This window comes from Alligator mississippiensis, chromosome 4, assembly GCF_030867095.1.
Source record: "Alligator mississippiensis isolate rAllMis1 chromosome 4, rAllMis1, whole genome shotgun sequence".
Lineage (NCBI taxonomy): Eukaryota > Metazoa > Chordata > Crocodylia > Alligatoridae > Alligator > Alligator mississippiensis.
In genome coordinates, this window is record NC_081827.1 from 113,642,002 (window position 1) to 113,666,477 (window position 24,476).

At 40.7% G+C, this 24,476-nt stretch overlaps 1 protein-coding gene across 9 annotated transcripts in view; it reads right to left on the reverse strand.

Moving 5' to 3' along the window:
* Nucleotides 1-2,312: 2,312 nt before the first annotated feature.
* BICD1 (BICD cargo adaptor 1) overlaps nt 2,313-24,476 on the reverse strand; it is a 281,224-nt gene continuing 259,060 nt past the window's right edge. For 4 of the 9 annotated variants that reach the window (XM_059726476.1, XM_014608916.3, XM_059726478.1 and 1 more), the window contains one exon: nt 2,313-8,164. In XM_059726476.1, the coding sequence (XP_059582459.1) occupies nt 7,962-8,164 (203 nt within the window). In that variant the 3' untranslated portion in view covers nt 2,313-7,961. Of the gene's footprint in view, nt 8,165-18,812; nt 18,889-24,476 lie in introns of all 9 variants that reach the window. The other 5 variants (XM_059726477.1, XM_019489355.2, XM_019489362.2 and 2 more) reach the window with 4 other exon arrangements.

A 24,476-nucleotide genomic window follows, 5' to 3' on the forward strand; every position in this document is an offset into this window, starting at 1 on the left:
AGTGTACAGCAGGTAGGTGTTCCAGCTCTCCCTGCTCTGTGCTGAGGGCTGTTCTCTTAACAAGCTATTGCCACCTACATTTACCCTTATCACCAAATTTGGGGATACCCACTGCAACTAGTGCCAAAAATCAGTGGCAATTGGAATCAGAGGCTTCAGTGCAAGAGCAGCCCTTGGCACAGAGCAAGAAAGGCTGGGGTACTGCAGAGGGAAACTGGTGGTCCATGGTGACAGCCAGGTTGCAAGTGGAGGCCCATGGTTCTTACAGATTGCTGGCCCCTGTTCTAGAGTATATAGTCATTTTCACTGAAATAATTTTTCTCCAGAAAGTGTCTGTTAAGTCATTGTCTGTTTTTCCATAGTCTGTGGCATGAATTTGATGTGTACTATCCAGTTGGTGCACATTGGTCATAAAATAGACCAACTCATTTCATTACAGTGGCATGAATGTTCCTGGGAACTGAGCTATTTCATTACTTCTTGCAGGAGTCCCACTAGGAAGAGCCCTGAGAACCAACGTAAAGTTGCAAAGGGAAGCCCTCCTGCTGCTGCTTGTGCTGCAACAGTAGATTGATAAAGAGGGCTTTGGATGCTTACCTTCTAACCAAGGGAGGGGGAAAAAGTAGCTGATAACCTTTTAGGCAATTCAAAAGGTTTCCTTCAGATAACTTGAGGAAGAAAGGGCAGGGAACCATTTGTATGATGCAGAGAGATTAGCGTCCACACTATTGACAGTATGCACTAATTTTGTGCTCTCAACTTTATTGCCCTTTATATATAATATTCAAAGTGCAACTTCTCTTGCCTTCAGTCACAGCTGGCAGTACTCAGCATCTCTGCAGGTCTATCAAGTAAGACACCCAGAGAATGAGGCGCATATAATTACTGTCCACTAGCAAAGAGTTTGGTTTAAGGGACTTGCCCAGTATCACCCAGGAACTTAGCATTTTTTCATGGGGAAAACAGGGATATAGCTCTTACAACAAGGCTGTGTCCATACTGCTCAGGGCAGTGCTGTGTAGATAGTCAAGTTACACCTAAATGAGCCTAGTGCTCCTCCCGAGCTAATATACTTCTCAGGAGGCCCAATTAGCTTGGCTACAGTGCCAGTCTAGTGCAGGTATATTTCTCCCAGTACTCCTACCTAATGTATATCTGCAAGGCTCAGCATTGACTCACTTAGGCATATCCATATAAATACTGCTTCTGCTCAAAAGCACTGAAGTAATGGGGTTTATAAGTAAAACAGTGATAAGGTTTTTCTTGTTTAAAGACATAGTCCAAAGAAATAGCATTTTTCTCTAATTTGGTTTTCAGAAACAACTAAATTGCTTTAACTGAAAGCAAATCACACCAAGCATTCCAAGGCAGGCACCCATCCTGGAAAATTTCAGCCTAAACGATTACAGCTTGGTAAAGGTACATTGCAGATGTGAGGCTTAATGTCAAGCACCAGGCTGAAATAAAGGCAGGTAAAATGGCATGCAGAGACTCTTCTCCCCACTGTACACCAGAAAAGTGGAGAAGAGTAAGAAGAACATCAGACAAGCACTTACAATACTATGCCACTCTAAACAAACCTTACTTCCTCTTACTTACCACTCTTACTTCCTCCTATAGTTTCCAAAGTAGGTTGGGGGTTGGGGAAAGAAAGGAAGAAACTCTTACATCAGCTGTCATGAAGGGCAAGCAAATCAGGAGAGTCAGTTTCTTCTGCAGTTTTTCCTCCAATATATATATCCTGCTGTATAGGAAACCTGCTGCCAATCAGGTTCATCAACATTAATGTGGGGAATACCTGCTTATCAAGCAATTGCCTTTTAGAAGGTTGCAGGGCAATTGGCCGGATGAGAATAGCTTTAATGTCCTATGACAGCACTTCCACAAAGGGAAATGTTTCAGATGTGTCTTGCTTTGATGCACAGGTATGGTTTATTGCTGCACTATGCACAACATCTGCAACCCAATTTTCTGCTGACTTCAGTATTCCCGTTGCCTGAATATCCCTTGAGGCGAAAGATTTGCATTGTACAGAGCATGGCATTATTCTATAGAGATGCTGGTGTATTTCAGAGCTTATATGAATCTTTTGAAACCATGCACACAGATAAAGTCCCTATTTAAATACCTCAACCTCAGAAAAAAAAGGAAGCACCAAACTATTTATCTTAATTCTAGTACTTTTTTTTAACTTACAGAAATACATCTTTAATATAAAAAGGGGGTTTGGGGGCTCATAGTGGGATACAGACCAAAGCAAGCACACTACCAACTGGCCAAAACAGGTAGAAAAGAGAGAGCATAGAATTAAATGACCAAAAACAGCCAGTTTATTTACTGGAACAGTTATGCATTACACTGTAATTTTAATTGGAACATAAAGATGTAAGAATCAGTATATTGTCTTCTTTTAATTGACTTCTTCAGCACTAGAGTTTTTCCCAACCATTTGACTGCATGATCATACTACACATGTACAAGCACAAACTGTATGAATCCCTCACAAGGCATTCACCTAGGATTGTCTACAGGTATAAGACATGGAAGAGTTTACATGGGAATTATTTCTTCTTGAAAACATAATGTTGCATATTTGGAAACAAGAATTCTTCCGCAATTTTTTGCTTTTTTAAACAAAATGTAGCAAAGAAGAGTTTCCAATGTTTAGTCTTTTAGTCCATGAGCACATACACTTCTGTATTCATCACCATCTAGAAACATTCCATTATTTAAACCCCAAGAAGGTAGTAACAACATAACTGAAATTCAACACAGGAGTAGCTGCATTATTACAGTAGTAAACATACAGTATACAAATTTGCGTTTGTCACAAATCTCACCAATGTTAAAACTGTTTTGAAAGGAACACAGCAATCGGTATGGACTGTTAGATATGGATCATCATGCAGATGGAAACATTCAGTAGATTACAAAAGTCACAAAACATCAGATTTTTTGTTTTTTTAATTTTTTACAAAGGATCAAGTTAATTATCCCTTTAACAGTCAAACCATAGGGCTTGAAATCAGTAGGGTGGTAAGTAATAAGATGTACTAAGTTTAACCACTGGCATGGTGCACAAAGCCATACCTGGGGATAGAAAAAAGCTAGATTATTCTTATTTCTCCTTCATATCTGATTAAATGATGTCAGCTAGCATCAACCACTTTTGTTCATTAATCTCCAAACAACCTTTAAAATCATACAGGGTTTAATAAAAACCTAATTACTTAACCAAGTTTACTAATGCTGAGAAAAACTATACAATAACCTCTACTGTTCCTATTACAGCAAAATAAGTATGAGCAGAACAGCAAACACCTTCAAAGAAAGATGCTTTTTGAAACACAAGACCCTGTCTCCCCAGAGTCTGACAGCAAATTAACTTCAGTCATAGTATATGAGAATTTTCCTTTATCTCTCATCAGTTTATCACTCAATTGCCATTGTTAGGTTTAATGGAGGAGATTTTCAAGAACTCCATGGGAAAGAGATTAAAATGAAATGAGGGTTTGAGTCATGCATCTCTGGATGAAAGTTACAGACTCCCTTTAACAGTTGTCTTGCATTTCTAGCATGAGTAAGAGCATCATACAAGAAATAAGAATTTTCTAGCTTCATTGTCATGGATATGGAAAAGCTATATTATGAAAAGAATCCCATGCAAACATTTTATATTGCATATTTAGATGCATTAGTGCCTTAAGGCTAAAGGCCATTAAATGCTTTTTTTGTTTCTTTTTCACAGGACACTTAAAGAAAAAACCCCCAACATTCATCAATGGCAAAAAAAAAAAAGAAATCTGAATACTGTATATCCCCTTCAGATATACTGCATGTCGAACAGAAGCAAAACTGAAGTGTAATGATGGCTATCATTTTTAAAGAGGTGACTATAGCAATGATCATGCTTCAAATGTAAAACATCAGTGCTTGCCATTGTCAAAGATTGCTGCAGTACAGAAAGCAACCACAACAAATGTACACATCTTTCACCTGGTAAAGGGAACAGACCTCTGAAGGACTGGTATAATCTATACCCTTATTATGGGCCCCAGACCAGCTCCACTGAGTCAGTGGCAAAACCTCTCCTGACTACAGAGATGCAGGGTCAGGTTTTAAAGGAGTTATCAACGGTGGTCTTAAATGTTGCTTGTATTGTAACCAGTGTAAGCAGGATTTGACTTTATGATGCTAGTAGCTGTATGCAAACCCTAGTAACGTTATGATTTTAGGTCAGCAGCTTTTACTGGCAATGTTTTTGTCATCTTTTAAGATGTAATCATTCTTTTATTTAGAGATAAACATGGCAAATGGTTAAAACCACACCATAATTTTCAAAGAGGAAAAAAATGAAAGTCATCTTGGTATTAAAACTCTCAGCTTTATCTTAATTATAATTTCATTCTATTAACCCTACTATATAGCTATATTAATTTACTGGGGAGAAAAAAACTTGGGTGGTACTAGCACAGATGCACACCTGTCAGAGATCAATCAGAAAGGATCTTTCTGCTGCCTTTATCTAGAAGGCAAAGCCTTTTATATGATTTGACCCAGGAAATTTTAATACCTTTGTATTCTGTAAAAATCTCAAATTATCTACCGACTGGCAGAAAATATATTCTTCCCCACTAGCCAGTTTCAAATTTTTGTCATGTATTTATTTATCTTTTTCTCCCTTTATATTTTTATTTGAATTATACTATTCATTTGCTTATCTTCTGTGCATTGCCAATCACAAGAGATCATTTGTTTCTACCAGGAAAAAAACCTCTCTTGAGGTCTGGAAAAAAAGAGCAAAACTGGCATGCACAAGGTTTTATACAGGCTACCTGAAAACCAAAGACTTCTGAGGCCCTCTTAGTGAACAGCAGCTGCGTTTCAGACGTGAATGTCAGGGCAAGATTGGCAAGGTGCTTTGTTGTTGCGTGGGATACACATGGGCATTTTTAAGTATACCCAAACTTTGCAAAAAAAATGTATTCATTGTTCTTTTTGTATGTTGGAGTAAGGACAAAAGAAAACATATCTGAAGGAATATGTTTATAAATGGCAATAGACAATATTTTGCCAACATCCACAGACACCTGTGTTTTTGCTTGTGTACAGAAACGCCTCCTATTAGACATCTTACAAAACTGCGTGTTGCTGATTACCGTCTCACCCAGAAGGCTTTCTGTTATCTGAATTTTCTTTTTTAACTGGTTAACTGACAAAAGCTGCAAGACTTCTCTGAGGCCCACAAAGCTTTATTACTTACAATGCAATAATAACTACAGTCATTTTTACATTTAAGTTGGTTCTTTCCTAGTTCTCTTAAATTGTCACTTACTTCTGTTTATTATATATAAAAAATTAGAAATCAAGAAATTAGAAATTAAAAATTAATGTCAAGCTTAACAATAGAATCAAAATTTTAAAAACTCACTTATTTCTATAAAAGATGACCATAACCTCTAATTCACTGAAAGCTGTTCTATTACTCATGGCCCAAACAAGCATACCAGTGCTGTATTTCAGAGTTCCCAAAGTTACTTCGCAATTCACAATTAAAAAATGAACACACTCTTGGATGAAGACTTCAGAATAGGCATTTCCCCCCACAGATTCATATCTACATTGAAATAAATAATGTACTTCCTGTGAGGTTTTTTCAATTCATTTTTAAATTAGTGAAGAAGAGATACTTTTTGTAAGTTTCAACAGATGTTTAATTTGGATATTTAGTTTGGACATGAAAAAAGGAGATAATATTCAAAGTAAAGCTTGCAGCAACTGTATTCAGTGTGGCAATGCTAATCCTTTTCTCGCTGAACTGATATACAGCAGCTGTCTTTGCTGAACATAGACACTATCATTGTGGAATAGCAACGTACCACTTAACAAGGTCAGTTATTCTGAGGTGCTTAAAGGCTACACTTGCCCTAGGCAAAACAGTTCTTTAATAAAAATCTACATAGCATGTAATCTCCAGTGCCAAAACAGTAAAATGTTAAATAAGTCTTATCTGGTTTTCTTGAAACAAGACAACATGTAGGTTAAGTAGGGGACTAAATAGTTATGTGAATGATATATAAGGAGGATCATATGAACAGCATAGAAACTTATATAAAAACACTGCAAAGAGTTGTCAGGTTGGTACGATCAGAATTTTACACCAATTTATTTCTATTTTCTCCACCTCTGAGACTGAACATTTTGATACAACAGCTCAAATGTTCTGCCAGGGTTACATAATATACATTGTTGATTACATAGAATACTTCTATTTACAGCACCTTCATTACTGGTACTATGGTAATGATGATTGTTAGGCACACTGATTGGTCATTGATTCTGTCCTCTGCTGCATACTGTATATTATAACATTTGGTAAGCATCATTAATACGAGAAGACCGCTCGTTTGTCTCACACTCAGGCAGAATATGCTGAATTTTTCCAACTCTATCAGCAGCAATTTTTTTCTCAACAGCTGCATAACATAAGCTATATCATGGTTTTGTCCTGTAGACTATATTTATACTGAAGAGAAGGAACAGACGAGGAGACATGGAAATGTCAAAGCCTTTCTCCTTTAAATAAATTAAGGCCACCTGACCAAGAGCAAGTAGTATGCTAATTAGCAATGAGTGGGCTGTACTTGCATTTTTTTTCATTTGGAAACCAAATGGGAAGCCCAAAGATGCTAAAAGGCAACATTTTACTTAGCTACTTGTCTTGCTGTCAGGTTCTGTGCAAAATAAATTCAGCTATCCTTCACTTAGCTACGAAAATCCACAACTCGGAAAACCAGCTTGATTCATCTTCTACAGGAAAGAATCCTTAACTAGGAACACTGTGCACTGTTGCAATAGAATCTGTGTGTACTGTAGATCACCTGAGTATTTGTCAGAACTGACAATGAGCCAAGGTTCTGTGTCTGTTGATTTTTGGCAAGGAAAAAAATACACTACAGCAAAATCCTACCACCTTTGATCCAAGCCATCAACCCTACCTGCAGGAGATATTTCACCACAGAATAGTCCACGCTAAATCTTTATAACCCCACCATTCACGCTATTCCTTTACAAGTAAGGCCTCAAGCTAGCATCCTGAATTTGGGAGCTGGAAGGAAGAAAACAACTTGGGCATTTTAATTAGCACACAACATTTTAATTCAAGTTCTTTCACCTTATCTTTCTCAAGTACCAAATAGACCACCCCCCCCAAAAAACAGCACCAATTCATCTACTTGCCTGAAATGCAAAAATATACTTACAATGCAAGCGTGCAGGTGAACAAAAATAAATGCCTCCGTAGGTTTAATAATTAGCTTCCAGTGAAGAACTAGAATAAAACCAGCAGCTATTGTGATAGAAATTAGAAGACAAGTACATAAACTATATCAGTGCAGCAGCAAAATACAAAGTTCTTGTTAACATTCCAATTCACCCCATCATCAACATTTTTGTGCAATAAAAAAGGCCAGACTCTCTGGTCAAGATCAGAAACCTCAATTGTTCATAATATTAACTCAGCCATTCTTAAGCTATTACTGCTCATTTAAAAAAAATGAAAGGAATTAAATACAACTCTCACAAAAAGGACTGCATTTTATAAACACAGAATTATGGTGCAAATAAAGTGAAAAATAAATATCATACTCTTAAGAACACAAAAGAAAATCTAAACCAGTTCTTATGGCTGAACTTGGGGGATGTATAGATAGGATTTTGTAACATTAATTTTTTTTTAATATTGGCTTATGTCTCTCAGGATTCCAGAGGTTAAAGCCAAGCAGCTGGGAGGAACATTTTCTCAAGATGTTACATTTTGCTAAACTTCAGTCAAATAGCAAAGTTTGAATACAATCAGAGGAACCATAAAAAGTCTTCTTGACAGGATGGGCTCTGTGCTTTGTGTTCTTCTTCTCAACCTTCCCTCAGTTGCCAAAACTGCGGATATGAATCCAGACTTGTCAATGCAGCAACAAGGCAGGATTGTCTGTCAGACCCGTTTGGGAGCAACCTGTATCATTGTTGCATGAATTCCATTCTGTTTGTTTTTTTTTATTCTTACGTTGCATATGAAGATTAGGAATAAGGAGGAGGCTTAGAGAGACAGTTGAGAGGGGCACACTGAGAGCTGGAATGTGGCTGCTCTTCCAGAAGAGCATTAGGACTGAAAATTAAAAGAAGAGAAAAAGTGTTTAAAATAAGCAGCCAGCTTTTCATGCAAATGTAAATAAAACAGGTATGGGAGGACATCTCCAAAGGTGATGAAACCAGAAAAGATCTGCATATATGCACTAAATACAGATGGCACCAGCACATATAAATCAGGTGCTGGAGATGTCTTCCTCTCCAGTTTGCACGCGCAAATGCTATTTGCATGTTCAGATGATAGATGCTATGCAGGCAAATGAATGTGTGTGTAAACTGGTGGGAGCAGTTTCAAAGGGCAATATACAAGTGCCATTTTTATGTGCATGCTACAGATTTTATACATGCCAATGACTGACCGTACCAAACTGTGCCATTTTAGAAGACAGCTTTTTACCCACTTTGGAAATGTGATCCCTTTGAAAATACAATGTCTCAACCAAAGCATTCCTACAAAAAACGTACGGTACCACTTTAAAAAGTTCCCAAGGTTTTCAGTAACTTCTTATTTAATTTCTAAATACTTTTAAGACAGGTTTGATTGATTTTTTTAAAATTCTAGTTCTAGAAACAACTTCACCCCCTAAACTCTTACTCTAAATAATTAGATCTAGGTTTCATTACAAGGGTGACCTTCACCCTCAGAAATATTTCATATCTGACAGCCCTTAATATTTCAAGAGAAGGTGCAGCTAGCTGGGCTTCAGGTACAGTGTACAAGTGAATTAATTTCAGGAACACCTGCAGAGTCTAAATCTACCTGGGAACATTTTATTTTTTATAGCTATGCTGGAACTGCTGCAAGGTCAGCCATGTTGTACATGACGAAGCCCAATGGTTCATGCCCCTGTACTTCCAGGGATGGTGGGTTTTTTCCATTTTTTTCCTTAAGAAACTACTCCCTATTATCTTTCCAATACAGACTACTGGTGAATTGCATGTGTTGGCTAAGGAAATGCAATTAATTTGTTGCTGAATATAAATCAATGTGAAATGCTAAATGTATTTGGAAATGCATAACTGGAAATGCCAGAGGCATTGAAAATATAGATATAGATATATAGAATGTAATCAGGGAAACAAAGAAATGAAGTCTGATTTGCTCAAAGAGAAGGGTGTGCACCATCACCACTGGGATTTTACCTTGCAAGATTAATGGTTTGAAATCAGAGCAGTCTAAGAGAATTAAAAAAGAGTAGAAAAAGTGTGGGTTTGCATGTTTTAACTCAGGGGTGTGCAACTTATTTGGCTTTCTGGGCCAGACAACTGACCTCTGGTGGTGAGGTAGTGGCTCGCCAGCACAGCTCTCCTAGCTGCTGCTTTGGCATGACTCCAGAATCCAGGTGGTGAATGCCATTCCCATTCACCCCCTTCCTGCATCTGCTGACAATTTTAGTTGCCAATGGTGACTAAAGATCTTGAATCTGACAGCAAACAAGGGGGTAAGCAGCTTCTATTTCAGGGCTAAACCCTCTTGGCACTGACCAATCCAAATACTTATGCCTGTGAGGGGACCCTGCTGCTGGATTAGTGCCTGAAGTGTTCAGCATTTTGTTGGATTAAGCTCTGGGGATTTACATATGGATTCAAAAGCTTAGCTCTAGGCAGTTAGGTTTGAATATTTTAGCCCAGATGTGTTTTTCTGCAAGTTGATAGCAGAGTTAAAAAAAAAAATCAATGTAATGTTTTTTAAGACTGCACTTCCTTTGGACTGCAGTGCGTTTTATGGAGAAGGGGTTTGAATTAGCTCTTCACCTATCTCAGCTGTCTATTCATAAAGCAGGAATCTGGGCATCTAAGACATCTACATTTAAGGAGAAATTTCTTCCTTTACCAAGAGCCAGCACAAGGCCTCTGGACCTCTTAAGCCTTCAAGATAAGACATCATCAGATTTAAGTGGAGTACAGGACTCTCTTGCTTTCACCCTCAGCAAAGAAATGAATTCACCTTTAAAGTGATGCCTGGTGAGGAATCTCTATAAAGAAGCTACGCTACCCTAACAACAGGCACTTTTTTCTAGTATTTCTGTAATTGGTCAACAATGTTAGAATGGATTATTTATTTATTAATTTTCTTTATGAGGGGACCCATGAGGGGCTTCCTACCTGTGCAAACAAGCAAACAATGTAAAGTGATATACCTGGGGCTATATGGGGCTGGTGAGGAGATGCCTGTAGACAGTCTCATACAAATATATCCCACTTGCTCAAAATATGCAACATGTTGACATAGTATTAAGCTCATCTTTCTATTCGTGGTCCTGTAGCTGCCTATCTTTTTTGTTTTCAAAGTCGTCTATCATTTTGGTATATAAAAACATTTTTGTGGATACAGAAATGAAATATTTGTCTCACCGTTCCCTTATCAAACAGTAACAGATATTAGGGACATGAGGAAAAGACAAGAAAATTACAAGGTAATTAGCATAGACATTTTAAATATTTTTGTACCAAAACACACACAGTACAAATCATTTGCCATCTTAGCCAGTTTGAGTCTCATACAGTCTTTATCCTAAGGCTGTATTGTCATACTACGTCTGTTCAGAGAAAAGATATAGTTCAATCATTCAAATTAAAACAGTACTACAGAGACAAAAGTTACATCATTCACGAGTTAAAATCAGCAAGGGAAACAGGCATGCCATGTGCTTGTTGGGTGGTATGTATTCATGCAAACAATACAGCAGTGGATCCTGGAGCTTAAGCATCAGGTTTTTTCAGCATTTTAGGTAGTGTGGCATGACAGCAATTGCAAGCCGTAAAACCAAACAATACAAAGACAGGGAAGAGTATAGGTTTGTTGATTTATAACTGTGATTAAATTTACATGTTATTACAGCTAGACCTGTATCCCTACATGTATGCTAAATGCTGCTTTTAAAGTCTAGCCTTTGTTCATGTTTTTAGGGAACTCTGTGTAATGGGCAGAATTATTTATGGATCTGTTAATACAGCTAATCTATGACAATGTCCATATCACTTCTCAGAGGTAGGATTCCTATGCGTTTTTAAGAGGATTGCAGTATTAGTTGAAGTCTTCACTCACAATACTTGAAATATTAATCATTCTAAAACCAGCTGGAAAGCATTATGTAAAGCCTTTCAGTGTTACTAATAACTGGTATTTCCTGTTTCCTAAAACCATCTCATTTCATAAAACATTACCAAATGTAAATACTATATTTTATGGAGTATACGTCGACACAGTGTATAAGTCTACCCCATATTTCTGTACATAAAAGTTAGGATTTTTGTACAGCCATTGTATAAGTTGACCCCACTTCAGTGTGTGATGTGCTGGAAGCCCTGGCGGGCTCACGGGAGAGGTGGCAGGCTGGTGGGGTTCCAGGAAGTGGGATCAGGCTCCTGGGAACCTGGGCAGCATACAGCCTGATGGCAGCCTGCCTGGCTGGCCCTGGGAGGTGCTGCTGCAGCGGAGAGAAGAACTGCCCCCCCCCATAGATCATGGGCTGCCCAGCCTGTCAGCAACTTGCCCCTCCAGCTGCAGGGCAGGAGGGGAGGCTCTGCCAAAAGCAGGATCAGCACCCCCCCCCCCCCCCCTTCTGCAGGCTCCTGTGACCAACAGGACATCTGGCACTACCTGGGAAGGGGCTGGCTTGCCCCATGGGCAGCACAGGATGTCAGGCAGGGCAAGGGGGGAGGCCAGCCCTGCCTGACACCCCAGCCTCCCTCCCCAGCCTCTGCCTGACACTTCACGCTGCCTATGGGACAAGTCAGCCCCTTCCTGGGCAGCACCAGATGCCCTGGTGGTCGCAGGAGCTTGCTGATGGCAGAAGTGGTGAGGGGCCTGATCATTCCTGTTGCAGAACCTCCCTGCCTGCCCCAGGGCCAGGGGGTGACCTGCTGGTGGGCCAGGCAGCCCCTGAGATGCAAGGGGGTTATCCTTCCCTCCCTCCCTAGTGGTTGCACCCCCTGGGGCTGGCTGGGCAGGCTGCCAGTGGGCCATATGCTGCTCGAGTTCCCAGGGAGCTCCCAGGGGGGTTCAGGCAGCAATGCTCATAGGGGACAGTGTATAAGTCAAGGTTGAACTTTAAGAGTTAAAAACCTGGTTTCAAAACTCAACTTATACACCGTGAAATATGGTAGGTCATATCTATAATGCATCAGCAGTGGACTATATTGACATATGCCACATGCTTTCTGTACAGATTTATAGTGTTCATATAATAACATATTATATTTTAGAAATACTTTATTGCATAGTTTAGATGTTTGCAAGTTTCTGAAGAATAATATGGGACTGTGTTTGGCGTCATAACTATTATATATTATATGGGGCTATCACTGAGCTTAGCAAAAGCCTTATATGGCCCAATGGGCACTTCTACACGTGTCACTATGGTGATATTGTTACTGCGCTGTGATTTAGTCCTTTCTTCAGTACTTCCTTAGTACTTCCAAAAGTAGGGACTTCCCTTCTGCCACCGTGAAGGGAAGGAGCTACTTTTGTAAGTACTAAATCACAGCACAGTAACAGCCCATACTGCATCTATGTGCAGTACACAGTTATTTTTAGCAGCTACTTCGCTGTAGAGGTGTGCTATACTGGGGGAGTGTGTCGTTACGGTGAAGTAGCTGCTGGTCGCATGTACGTGCTTGCAGATGATGTGTTGCCATAGCACGTGGCTATGGCGATGTAGTGTCATGTGCAGATGAGCCCAATGTACAGTAGAATTCAGATCATTCGTATCTGGCTCATTCTCAACTATCTTAATTTGCAGCTAATTGCAGAATTCAGGATGAGCTGCTAAGCCATTTGCAGTGTTTTTTTACTTCCAATAGCACCACTTCTCGCCTCACCTGGAACTCATCAGTAGTCCCGTGCCACTGATTGGAGAAGCAGAAACCTTTGGAAGAACAGAAGCACTTCAGCAGTCCTGTGCAGCTATTGGCTGCAGCGCTGTAAATCCCTGGTTATTTTACAAAGCCTTATCTTCTCATTGGGTGTGAAATATTTGGGTTCTACTGCACTGTATCATATACTCACAGGATAATTATATAGCAATATTTTATCACATGCCCAATGCAGTAAATCATAGACATGTGGGTACAGGGGATAATGGCAGAACATCAGCATTTAGCTAGGACTCCAAAAATCTTGCTATTTATTCCAAACTCTGGGGGACTAGAAATTGGGGTAATGTCATGGCAAATTAGTCAAGATTTCCACCATTCATAAACCATTGTTTGGTTTATTGGGAAATTCAGAAATACTTCTCTCAGAACATTTCCAAATCTATCTACAGTATTTAGAAACAAACCTTTAACACACGAGTCAATAAGGAACTTGACCAGATATTTCTGAATCTGAAAGGTTAGTGTTAGATTCGGTTTGGATTTGTTCTTACTTTACCCAGTGCAGTTCACCAACACCTATTTACAGTCAATAAGAATTACACTGGATTCAATATACTTTATAATTACCAAATAATCTGCAAAGGTATGTGATCACCACTACTTAACATCAAGAATAAGTATATTATATATGGATGCCCTTTAAGTAACCACCCTCTTTCCCCACCAAAAACATAAACCCCACTTATGATCAGGAATATTAAGTATTTTGAATACAAATAGATTTGATGTATCCTTGGACATAGAAAACATTCATGTGATTTTCACTCAAAATAAGCTATTGTGTGTTCCCAGCAGAGGTGCTGTCATGTTGCTGTAAGCATGTTGCGGTAGCAGGAAACTGCAGGAACGTGCATATCTTTCTGTTAAAATAACTAAATGGGTGACTTACTTTTCTCTCAGTTGCCTTCAGATTTTACTCTAAATGCCAATTACTGAACTTGAAGCAGTCACATATTCATGCTATCATGCTGTTAGCCTGATAACCAATCTGTTGCTGTGTTTTACCACTCTCTTGGATAAAATTCAGGGTATGCAGCTATTTGGCAACTGCATGCCAGGCACTACTGTATAGCCATCACACCCAATAATGCATATTTTTCTCTTAGCCAGAACAGCACCAAACTGATGATTATTTTTTAAACATATATGCATGTTGTGGGATGACTAATATGCATTTCTGAAAATGATTAACCACAAATTGCTTCTTTCCTGTGTCCCCTGGTTTTGCTTTAGTGGAAAACACTGTATGAAAATCATTTTCAATAACATTTTCAAATCTGCTTCTAACTCCTGACTTGCCTTCCTAACTGGGAAAAGTCCTAGACCATGACTGTGGTTCTAGAACCTGTACTGATTTAGTTTACCATGATATTCTGCTCTCCCACTGCACATGGAGGGGGTCCAAATCAAGTTCTTGCGTGCAGAAGGGAAGGGAAGGGAACAGAGGTTCCGCAGCATGCTCTCCACTTCCCCAAGGTCTATGAAAACCCCTTTGCTTCTCTACTACAGGTCAGAGCTTTGCAGACTAAGAGGAAAAGGAGAAGCAAGTGAATAATTACATAAAGTGACACCATCTCACTCTAAACTCGTGGGAATTTAATTGTGTAAAATTATATTAAGCGTTTGCATTGTCTTACACAACATTCCTCCTCTGCAAGGTGATCTCCGCTTGAGAAGCAATTCAGGAACATGCATGCAACCTGATGAGATTAGATGAAACCATGGTTCCTGGAGGAGGACAAGGAAGAAATATAGTGGAGGAAAGTGGAAAGAGGAGTATGTATGAATGTCCAGTGCATGGAACCTCTGGGACTCATTGTGGATTTCTTGAAATTTGAACAATGATAGTTTTGAGCAGTCTAGTCCCTGTTGTCCTCACTAGAAAATACAACGGCAAAATGGCTATCACCAATAATACAATTCAGAAAAATCTGAGACTTTCCATTGGAATTTGCCTTTTCCCACAGGTTTACTTGAAGAACAGAAAATATATTCAAGTGAATTTGTAATGGCAGTGGTTCTCCTTTTCTGTGACTTTCCTGGGGGCACTGGGAGAGCTACCAGAACAATTAATGGATTAGAATTTAGCAGTGCCTCAATTCTAGTCTAGTACAGAGTCATAGATTCATAGATGTTAGGGTCGGAAGGGACCTCAATAGATCATCGAGTCTGACCCCCTGCATAGTTAGGAAAGAGTGCTGGGTCTAGATGACCCCAGCTAGATGCTTATCTAACCTCCTCTTGAAGACCCCCAGGGTAGGGGAGAGCACCACCTCCCTTGGGAGCCCATTCCAGACCTTGGCCACTCTAACTGTGAAGAAGTTCTTCCTAATGTCTAGTCTAAATCTGCTCTCTGCTAGCTTATGGCCATTATTTCTTGCAACCCCCGGGGTCGCCTTGGTGAATAAAACCTCACCAATTCCCTTCTATGCCCCCATGATGAACTTATAGGCGGCCACAAGGTCGCCTCTCAACCTTCTCTCGCGGAGGCTGAAGAGGTCCAGGTGCCCCAGTCTCTCCTCATAGGGCTTGGCCTGCAAGCCCTTAGCCATACGAGTGGCCCTTCTCTGGAACCTCTCCAGGTTATCCACATCTCTCTTGAAGTGTGGCGCCCAAAATTGCACGCAGTATTCCAAATGCGGTCTGACCAGTGCCCGATAGAGGGGAAGTATCACCTCCTTGGATCTGTTCGTCATGCATCTGCTGATGCACAATAAAGTGCGATTAGCTTTTCTGATGGCTTCGTCACACTGCCGACTCATGTTCATCTTGGAGTCCACTAGGACTCCAAGATCCCTTTCTGCTTCCGTGCCACCAAGCAGGTCATTTCCTAGGCAGTAGGTGTGCTGGACATTTTTCCTCCCTAGGTGCAGCACTTTGCATTTCTCCTTGTTGAATTGCATTCTGTTGTTTTCTGCCCATTTGTCCAACCTGTCCAGGTCTGCTTGTAGTTGTTCCCTGCCCTCCGGCGTGTCCACTTCTCCCCATAGCTTTGTGTCATCTGCAAACTTGGACAGAGTACACTTCACTCCCTTGTCCAAGTCGCTGATGAAGACATTAAAGAGTATCGGTCCTAGGACCGAGCCCTGTAGGACCCCACTGCCCACACCCTTCCAGGTTGATACTGACCCATCCACCATGACTCTCTGGGTGCGACCCTCTAGCCAATTTGCCACCCACCAGACTGTGTAGTCATCCAAGTCACAGCCTCTTAACTTGTTCACCAGTATGGGGTGGGATACCGTATCGAAGGCCTTCCTGAAGCCTAAGTATATGACGTCAACCCCTATTCCTGCGTCCAGGCGTTTTGTGACCTGGTCATAAAAAGAGACTAGATTAGTCAGGCATGATCTACCTGCTACGAACCTGTGCTGGTTTCCCCTCAGCATAATTTTTCCTGCCGGGCTCTCGCAGATGTGAGCCTTGATAATTTTTTCAAAGACTTTGCCTAGGATAGAGGTGAGACTGACTGGCCTATAGTTGCCTAGTAATTGTATAATCTCTGTGTTCTCATCTGCTTATGCAGAATTCACAGAGGTGTTGTAGGAAAGTTCATCTGTGGAGGGGGAATAACTTCACTTTGAATAGGGTTTTCTTGTATATCAGATGCAGAATGAAAAACAAATTAGGATATTCCAAGCAAGAGCATCAAATGGAGTTGCATATATGCAAAGGACGTATATTATGTGGCAAATGATGCAAATGGCAACATTTTCTGTTCAAGAAACAGCTGATGATGATAACAACAGTTCACTTCTGCTTTCTTTGTTTTTGCTCTCCGAGTTACTCAGTTCCCATAGAAGCATGATTTGACCTTTGCATGGTCTATGGCAGGGGTCAACAACCTACGGCACATGCGCTCAATGTGGCACGCAGCATGGTTTTTATTGGCACATGAGCTGCTTCCCGCCCCAAGGGGCAGGAAGAGGCATGCCCAGATTGAGCAGCACATGTCTGCCTGGAGACAGCCTTGTGCTGCTGCTGACCCTTGCCACCGCTGGACCCCAGCCCCGGGACACCGCCAACCCCAGCCAGGTATGAGCCCCTGGCCCCAACCCCCCAGCCCATGGCCCCAGCCCTGGCCCCAATCCCACGCTGCTGGCCATGTGCCACTGGCAGGCCCCAGCCAGTACCACCACTGCCGCAGGCCCTGGCCCAGTGCCATTGCCAGGTTGGGGCTGTCGGCAGTGTTGGGATGGGGCCGGGGCTGAGGCCAGAGCTGTGGACCCGCGCAGGACCCAGCCCCATCCTGGCACTGCTGAAGGCCCCAGCCACGTGCTGCCAGTGGGCCCGTGGTGGTGGTAAGGGCTGGGCCCAGGCCCGCTGGCAGCTGGCACCACCGCTGCAGCTGGGGCCTGGGCCCAGCAGGCCCCAGCTGGCTGCCAGGACTGTCAGCAGTGTGGTGGCAGTGGTGCTGGCTAGGCCCTGACAGTGGCATGTGGCCAGCAGCACGGGGCTGGGGCCAGGGCAGTGCCGGCACCTGTTGTCTTCTCAGAGCCCAGGGCTGGGAGGCAGCAGTTGTTTGCAGCCTCCCAGCTGCAGCTGGCCCAGGTTCAAGGTAGCTGCTAATAGCCATGGAGTCTGGGCTGAGGGGCATGGGGCAGCAGGCCTAGGGGGCAGGGGCAGCAGGGGTATGAGCAGAGCTGAGGGGCAGGGGCTTTGGGTGGGGGGCAAGGTGCACAAGCAGGGAATCCTGCCATGTACCCCCTGCCTTTATTTTGTTTTTCTGACATGCTGGCACTCTGGCACTTCCCAAGGTAGGCATTGTGGGTTTTTTGGCACTTCAGCCAAAAAACGTTGCCTACCCCTGGTCTATGGACAAGGAAGCTGAGTCAAATTTAACAAGTTAAAAGAGTGTATTGGTGGGGACAGTCATATAACTCAGACAATGACAGGGCTTGCTCAACTCTCTTAAGCTCCTTTGAAAACTATTTTCTATATAAATAACAACTTTTCCCCATTTCTAAAACAGTAAGTACCCTATTTATGGAAAAAAAAATTAAATTCTTTACTACTTTGAGGGAAATTTTTTTATCAGACATTTCAGTGGTAGGTGAGTAGGCCAAGGATGGACAAAGATTTGGGTACCTCAAATACTCTTTTATGCGGGGAGAGGGAGTTTCCTCTTTCAAACCCAATATTTTTATTTATTTTCTCACAATAATAGTTAGACCTTCAATAGCACTTGTTTACCCAAAATATTTCAAAGGGCTTTAAAAAGGTGAAGCTTCATGCTGCCCACTATAAGATGGGAAAACCGAACCTCACCAGGGTTTAAATGACTTGCTCAACCCCCTCCTGGTGAGTCAGAAAACATGCTGGAATTTATGTCTCCTGACTTGCAGTCTCCTCTCTCCAGTGCTTCCCCCCAAAATCAAATACTGTTTTTTCTTTAACAGTAAAACCCACTGAAAGCTGTAATGACATGTTTAATCCTGCTCCCCTAGCTGAGGCAAAAATCCCATTGATTTTACCCACAATAAATGTATTTTGACTATACTGAAAAAAATGTCTGGATATAAGCAGAGAAAGATTTATCCCAAATTATTTTTTTTAATTTTTGATTTATGCACAAGAGCATAGCTTCCTTAATACATGCAGGGAAGAAAAACGGTATTATGCAATGACTACAAAATATATCACAGTAGCTCAAGTTGTTAAAAGTTTACTATTAGTTGTAAATCTTGTAAACAGGAAAGACTATTTGTATAGGAAAGGCAAGGGCAGATGCATATTGGATACAGCATGCAGCTATATGGAAAAAGAAAGAGTTAGCTATAGTTTACCTGACAGTCTGGCAATGTGGCCCCCCAGCTAGTTGTGCGCCGTGTGGCGGTATGGAGGCAGCAGGCTGCTGACAATCTACAAGAAACTGATAAATTAGACATATATACACAGATTACAGAGCAAAGGGTTAGTAACGGTAGTAAACAGACTCTATAGCTGATGGAGAGATTTAGTGAGGATTGTGAGTTTGGTTCCTGATCTTACAAAAACACTTGGTTTCTGATAGTAAACTTAGTTTATTCATAAATATCAAGCGAAACATTTAAGCTCAACATTGAAATGTGCTGGCAAAGTTTTGTTCAGCTGGAATTTTACACTGACAACATTTATTGAGCACATATGAAGCCCAAATTCAATTCAGGTCTCGTGGGAGCCTTTCCACTGATTTAAACTGAAGCAGATCATGTCCTATTAAGCATTATTTTACTATAGTACATGGGTGCAACTGGGTTACTTATAAAGTGACAGTATAAGGGACTTTAACGTTCTCAAGATATATTATATCAAGTTCTGTTTCCCTGGGAACTTAGGAAGTAAATAATATCCTGTGGTGTTTCAGCTACTATCAAAATATGGTCTTTGCAAAATATTCCCCAAGACACTAGCTTGTCAGTAGTAGCAGTGAGATGATGTGGGGTACAGGGAAAGAAGAGGATTTATCACTGTATAGCTTTCACTGCTTTGTCCAAATTGTTTAAATTCTATGTCAGAGATGTTTCTACCCAAACCATTTTCAAAGCTTTTTGCTAATGGATATTGTGTCAAATAAATGTAAAGACATAATTGTCCTCATCTTTATGTTTACATACGACAGGGTTTTTAATTCAAATAACAATATTTTCTACATTTCCTGGATTTGAATAACAATTGAAAGAGCAACACCAGCCTTTTTGGTCATTTCCAACTTAAAACCAAAGATCTGAACCCCAACACTATACTTCTGCATTAAAAAACACACAGTTTTGCCCTTCCATAAGGGGACTGATCCAGTCTATGCCTGTTTCCAGGCTTACCATCAAGGCATGCTGATCATCAAGATCTCTGCTGGTGACATCCTGGCCTCACTGAAATCAAAAGTAGTTTTGTCCTTTACAGTAATAGGGTATATGAATTGGTGCCTGATCTGAATGTTATAACTTGATTCCTTGTGTAGGTTCAGTTCTCTAATGCAACTATTCAGAGAGAACAGAAACAGAAACTATTTTTAGTATATTTTAAATACAAAATTCAGGAGGCAGCCCAGCCAGTCTCCTAGCTATCATAATATATATTTTTTCTTTCTTATTGGCTGCTGCTCAGAATATAAAATCCTTTTGCAGAGGAGGTACATAAACTGGTACACTTGCAGCTCTGCTTCCAGCACTTTCAAATCAGTTCAGTTCTCTGGTTCACTCAAGTGGAAGAAATTATTAGTAATCTATGCCATGGTTCTCCAGATAGTTTCAATTATATTACTGCTCCTCTCATAGGACAGGATACCTTTTTTGCATACGCACGTTTTGTGTGTGTGTGTGTGTGTGTGTGTGTGTGTGTGTGTGTATGTGTGTGTCCATTTCCTATGGTAACCTGTGCTACCCTCTGGTGGTGCAAGTAGGCATAGACAAATCATGTTTGGTACTTAGCGTCCTCTCACTTCAGCTAATAGAAATGCATGCTGGACACTGAAGACTGTCAAGTAGGAAGTGTGTCAAGAATTATTTGGTAACACAACAAAATTTGCCATATGACTGATACCGAGATGATCTCTTAGCACAATTTATGAAATACTTTGTTTGAAAGGCTGATTCCATGGCTCTTCTCTCTGAGCAAATTCATGCCTTGCTTGCTAGATGGGTGCGCCTATACAGACCTACCTAACTGTAGAAGGGGGATAGAAGGTTTACAAAGAAGGTTTATATTTATTCCCCCAAACAAATTAGTTTTCACAAGTCCAATGCAAAGTCATTTCTTAGAACAGAGAGATGCAAGCCAACAAGAAAAGAGAAGACAGAGTAGAATGCTTGGTGATGAAAAGGTGTAGATAGACTTTGTAAATATAGAAGAAATTGTTTCTTCAAGCTTTGCCAGGAACAACAGACTAATTTATGGTTCCTTCATAATATCCAAGTCCTCTTGTGAACATTTTGTGATACCATTTTGCCAGTTCTGGCAGAATACAAAAATGGAAAGCCACATTCTACAAGCCGTATACAAGCTAGTTGATATTTATTTAACATGAATCCCATTGCCTTCACTTGGGCACTAACTACTAAGGGGCAGTAGAAGTTACAGTTTGGAAATGCATCTTCTGGTGGTAAAGCTCCCACTGGGTGCACTGGGATAAAGAGTTAGACTATGGAAATGACTTTGATACACATGGAAAAAAAAATTTTGAGGGAAAGGGGCTCCACTCTTCTAATATCCTTGCAGCTGTGCCAGAAATGAATTTGGCCTTCAATTTGGCAAAAGAGAAGTTAAAAAGCTCTGTGCCCAACTTTGCTTGTGCCACGCTAATCTTAAAATATTCTGTTGGTACCTTGTGTTTAAAGATGTTATTGGAAAACCAAATCCGGTCCCTTTAATCCTCTAAGGGCCTTCATTCTGTTTTGTTATTTAAATAAAAAATCATTCTTTTACTTCAAAGAGTAAATTCTTTTACTAAATGGCTTTCTGCATTAACATGAGGAAAGACTAAGGGATCTGGGACTGTTCAGCCTGGGGAAGAGAAGACTGAGGGGCGATTTGGTGGCCATCTATAAGTACGTAAGGGGTGAATATTGGGAGCTGGGAGAAAAACTGTTCACTAGGGTGCCCCATGGGAGGAGAAGGAGCAATGGCCATAAACTGTTAGAGGATGGTTTCAGGTTGGATGCAAGGAAGCTTCTTTATGGCAAGGTTAACCAGAATCTGGAACAGACTTCCCAACGAGGTGGTGTATTCCCCAACCTTAGAAGTCTTCAAGAGGAAACTGGAAATACACCCTGCTGGGATCGTTTGATCTCAGTATTCCTTCCCAGAGCAGGGGGGTTGGACTGGATCTTTCAAGGTCCCTCCCAGCCCTGAACTTCTGTGATTCTATGATTTGAACTTTCATAGGACCTAAGTTATGTTACAACTAGGCTGGTTTCAGTTGTCATAACCTGCAATAGAGAAGTAAAGAGCACAAGGATCTCCGATATATTGGCTAATGCTGGTTTCTCCTTTCAAATCTAATGCCTGATGCCAGATACAGGCCAAATATAATTCTAAAATATTTAACTCAAAGTTGCACCTGTTCACAATCTGACTAAATCTGGCCCTATAATTCCTGTTGAAAAGAGAACCTCTTACATGTATTTCCTGCCTTTTTTTCCTCTGATGAAGACACCATAAAAATGTTCTTCCCTAGTGTCACAAGGTGTGCTCTGCCCTTTGGACTATAAACTGGACAACTCCATTCACCATAACAATGCTTAGCTATGTTTATAACGTCTGAGAAATGGGCATGAATTTGTTGCCATCAGCAATGTCCTCTATAAAAGTTCTAAATGTGACCATTTTAGCCCCACCCATTCTGGCTCCATATAATGGAATCAGCATAATGATACATTTTGATTTTGGATTAAAATAAAAAAGCTGTCTGTACAAAAGGCCACTTGATATTATCAAGGATCTATAATAGCAAGGGATCCATGACCAAGAGAAGCACCAAGAAATGTGAAGCTGATGTTCCCATCTTTTATAGAAAACTTTCCTTGATCCCTTCATCTTGACATAACTTGTAGAACAGTCTTAATTCCCACCTAGAATTTCTGTAGTACCTACTTTCATCAAGGTGGTATCATGTCAGCTGATGTCACTTGAACTTGTGGTATAAATCTTGGGGAACTCGATAATTTGGTCTGTGAAGTTATATTATTGAAAAATTACCTGAAAAAAGAAGCTGACAAGTCATAGTGAATTATTCTCTTTCCTTGGATGTCAAAACCTGAGAGATTAAATAGATTTAATGTAATACTCTGTCTGATACAATAAATCAAGAGTGCTGAGCAAGAAAACCCTTTTAAAAAAAAATCAGTATTCTTCTGAACACTAGAAACTAGTTGTGCAACAGGAGAAAACACACTGTAATAGTTTACATGTCCTACAATTGGTTCCTTCTGCTCTAAAGTACAGAACAAGGCAAATACATCATTTCCAAAGTCTACCCTGCAAATTGCATTTGTCTTGAATAAGGGAGAGAAAAGGCAAACACCTTGCCAAGATGAGACAAACTTCCAAACTCAAATCTGACAAGTTGGGAGAAATCCCAGCAGCCTTTAAATTGAGAGAAAATGTTTTTTCTATCTATGACACATCTACATATTAATTTTCACTCTATGCAAAACAACTTTTGTGCCAGTGTACTGCAGCTTCTGTTCCATTATCTGGCTGCTTGAATTCACTTCCTATCATCATTTAAATGTGTATTTCTCTTTATTTTCCAACTGATTCCAAAGCAACTCTGCTATTATTAAAAGCTGTCTGGAATCTGATGTAGTGATTTCAAGAAGGATGATGACTACTGCTGGGTATTCAGAGGGATGCATGAGCAGTATAGCAACATGAAGATGAGAAGGGTCTGCTTCTTCCCCAGTGTTGCAAGAGACCTGGATCACATCATCACAGGAAAGAACTGAATAACCCAATGGGTATCACACCCAATTATAAACATGTTAACAAGTAAGTGCATGTGCTTGTGTTTGGTGATCAAGAACGTATCAGAAGCATGGACTGTGGTAGAAGCTCAAAGTGCTGACACACATTAGGTGGCAAAGGATAGCTCAAATCATTACTAAATACCAGATTTGGCTTAGCTCACTAAAATTGATATATTGTGGGAATGTGTGGCATGCCTTGCAAATATTATCCATTAGCTTGATTTCAGTGCTATGGATCACTCCTACACTGTTCACTGGATTCCATCATCTGTTTTACTTTGAATATCTTGTTTCCTTCTGATTTTCCTATCTAGGACTTTTCAATTAAAGGCAAAATCTTCTTTCAGAGTTTATCTTTTAGTACTCCCAAATCTGGTTTGAAGAAAAGATTGTTAATAAATGTGAAACTGCCACTGAACTCCTATGCTGAAGAAGATACCAGAAATGTCTATGGATATCAAGAACATGGCAATGGAATAACTCAGGGAACTAGGGGATGAAAAAGTAGCATCTGATGGCTGTTTCATGTAAAAAAGTTGTTACCAGTCCAGTCCTGCTGGGAAAATTGCCTGCATCTCAGCAGTTGTCTTTCCTGGGAGTTCCAAAGACCACAATACTGAAAAGTCATGGAAACTAAAGTACCCACTCAACCCCTCCTGTTCCATACTAGGTAAGCACACTGCTTACCCTATACTTGTTTTTTGGCTAGATGGTGCTCTCTCAGTCTACTACTATCCATATGTACTGCATCTAAACTTAAACTTTTTGCCACTGCACATGCCCCTGGATGTGGGGTTTGGTGTGGGGCAAAATGCCCCACTGCAGGGAAATGGCAGACTAGAGGGGCCATGGTGGAACTAGAGGAGGGGAGATGCTTTGGCTGGCAGCCAGAATGTCTCCCTAGAGGACTGAGCCTCTGTGTCTGCTGGTGCGTGCTCTTGTGGCATGGGCTGCACTGCTTTTTTGTGGGGGGGGTTTTTACTAAGGGGATTTCCTGGTAGCAAA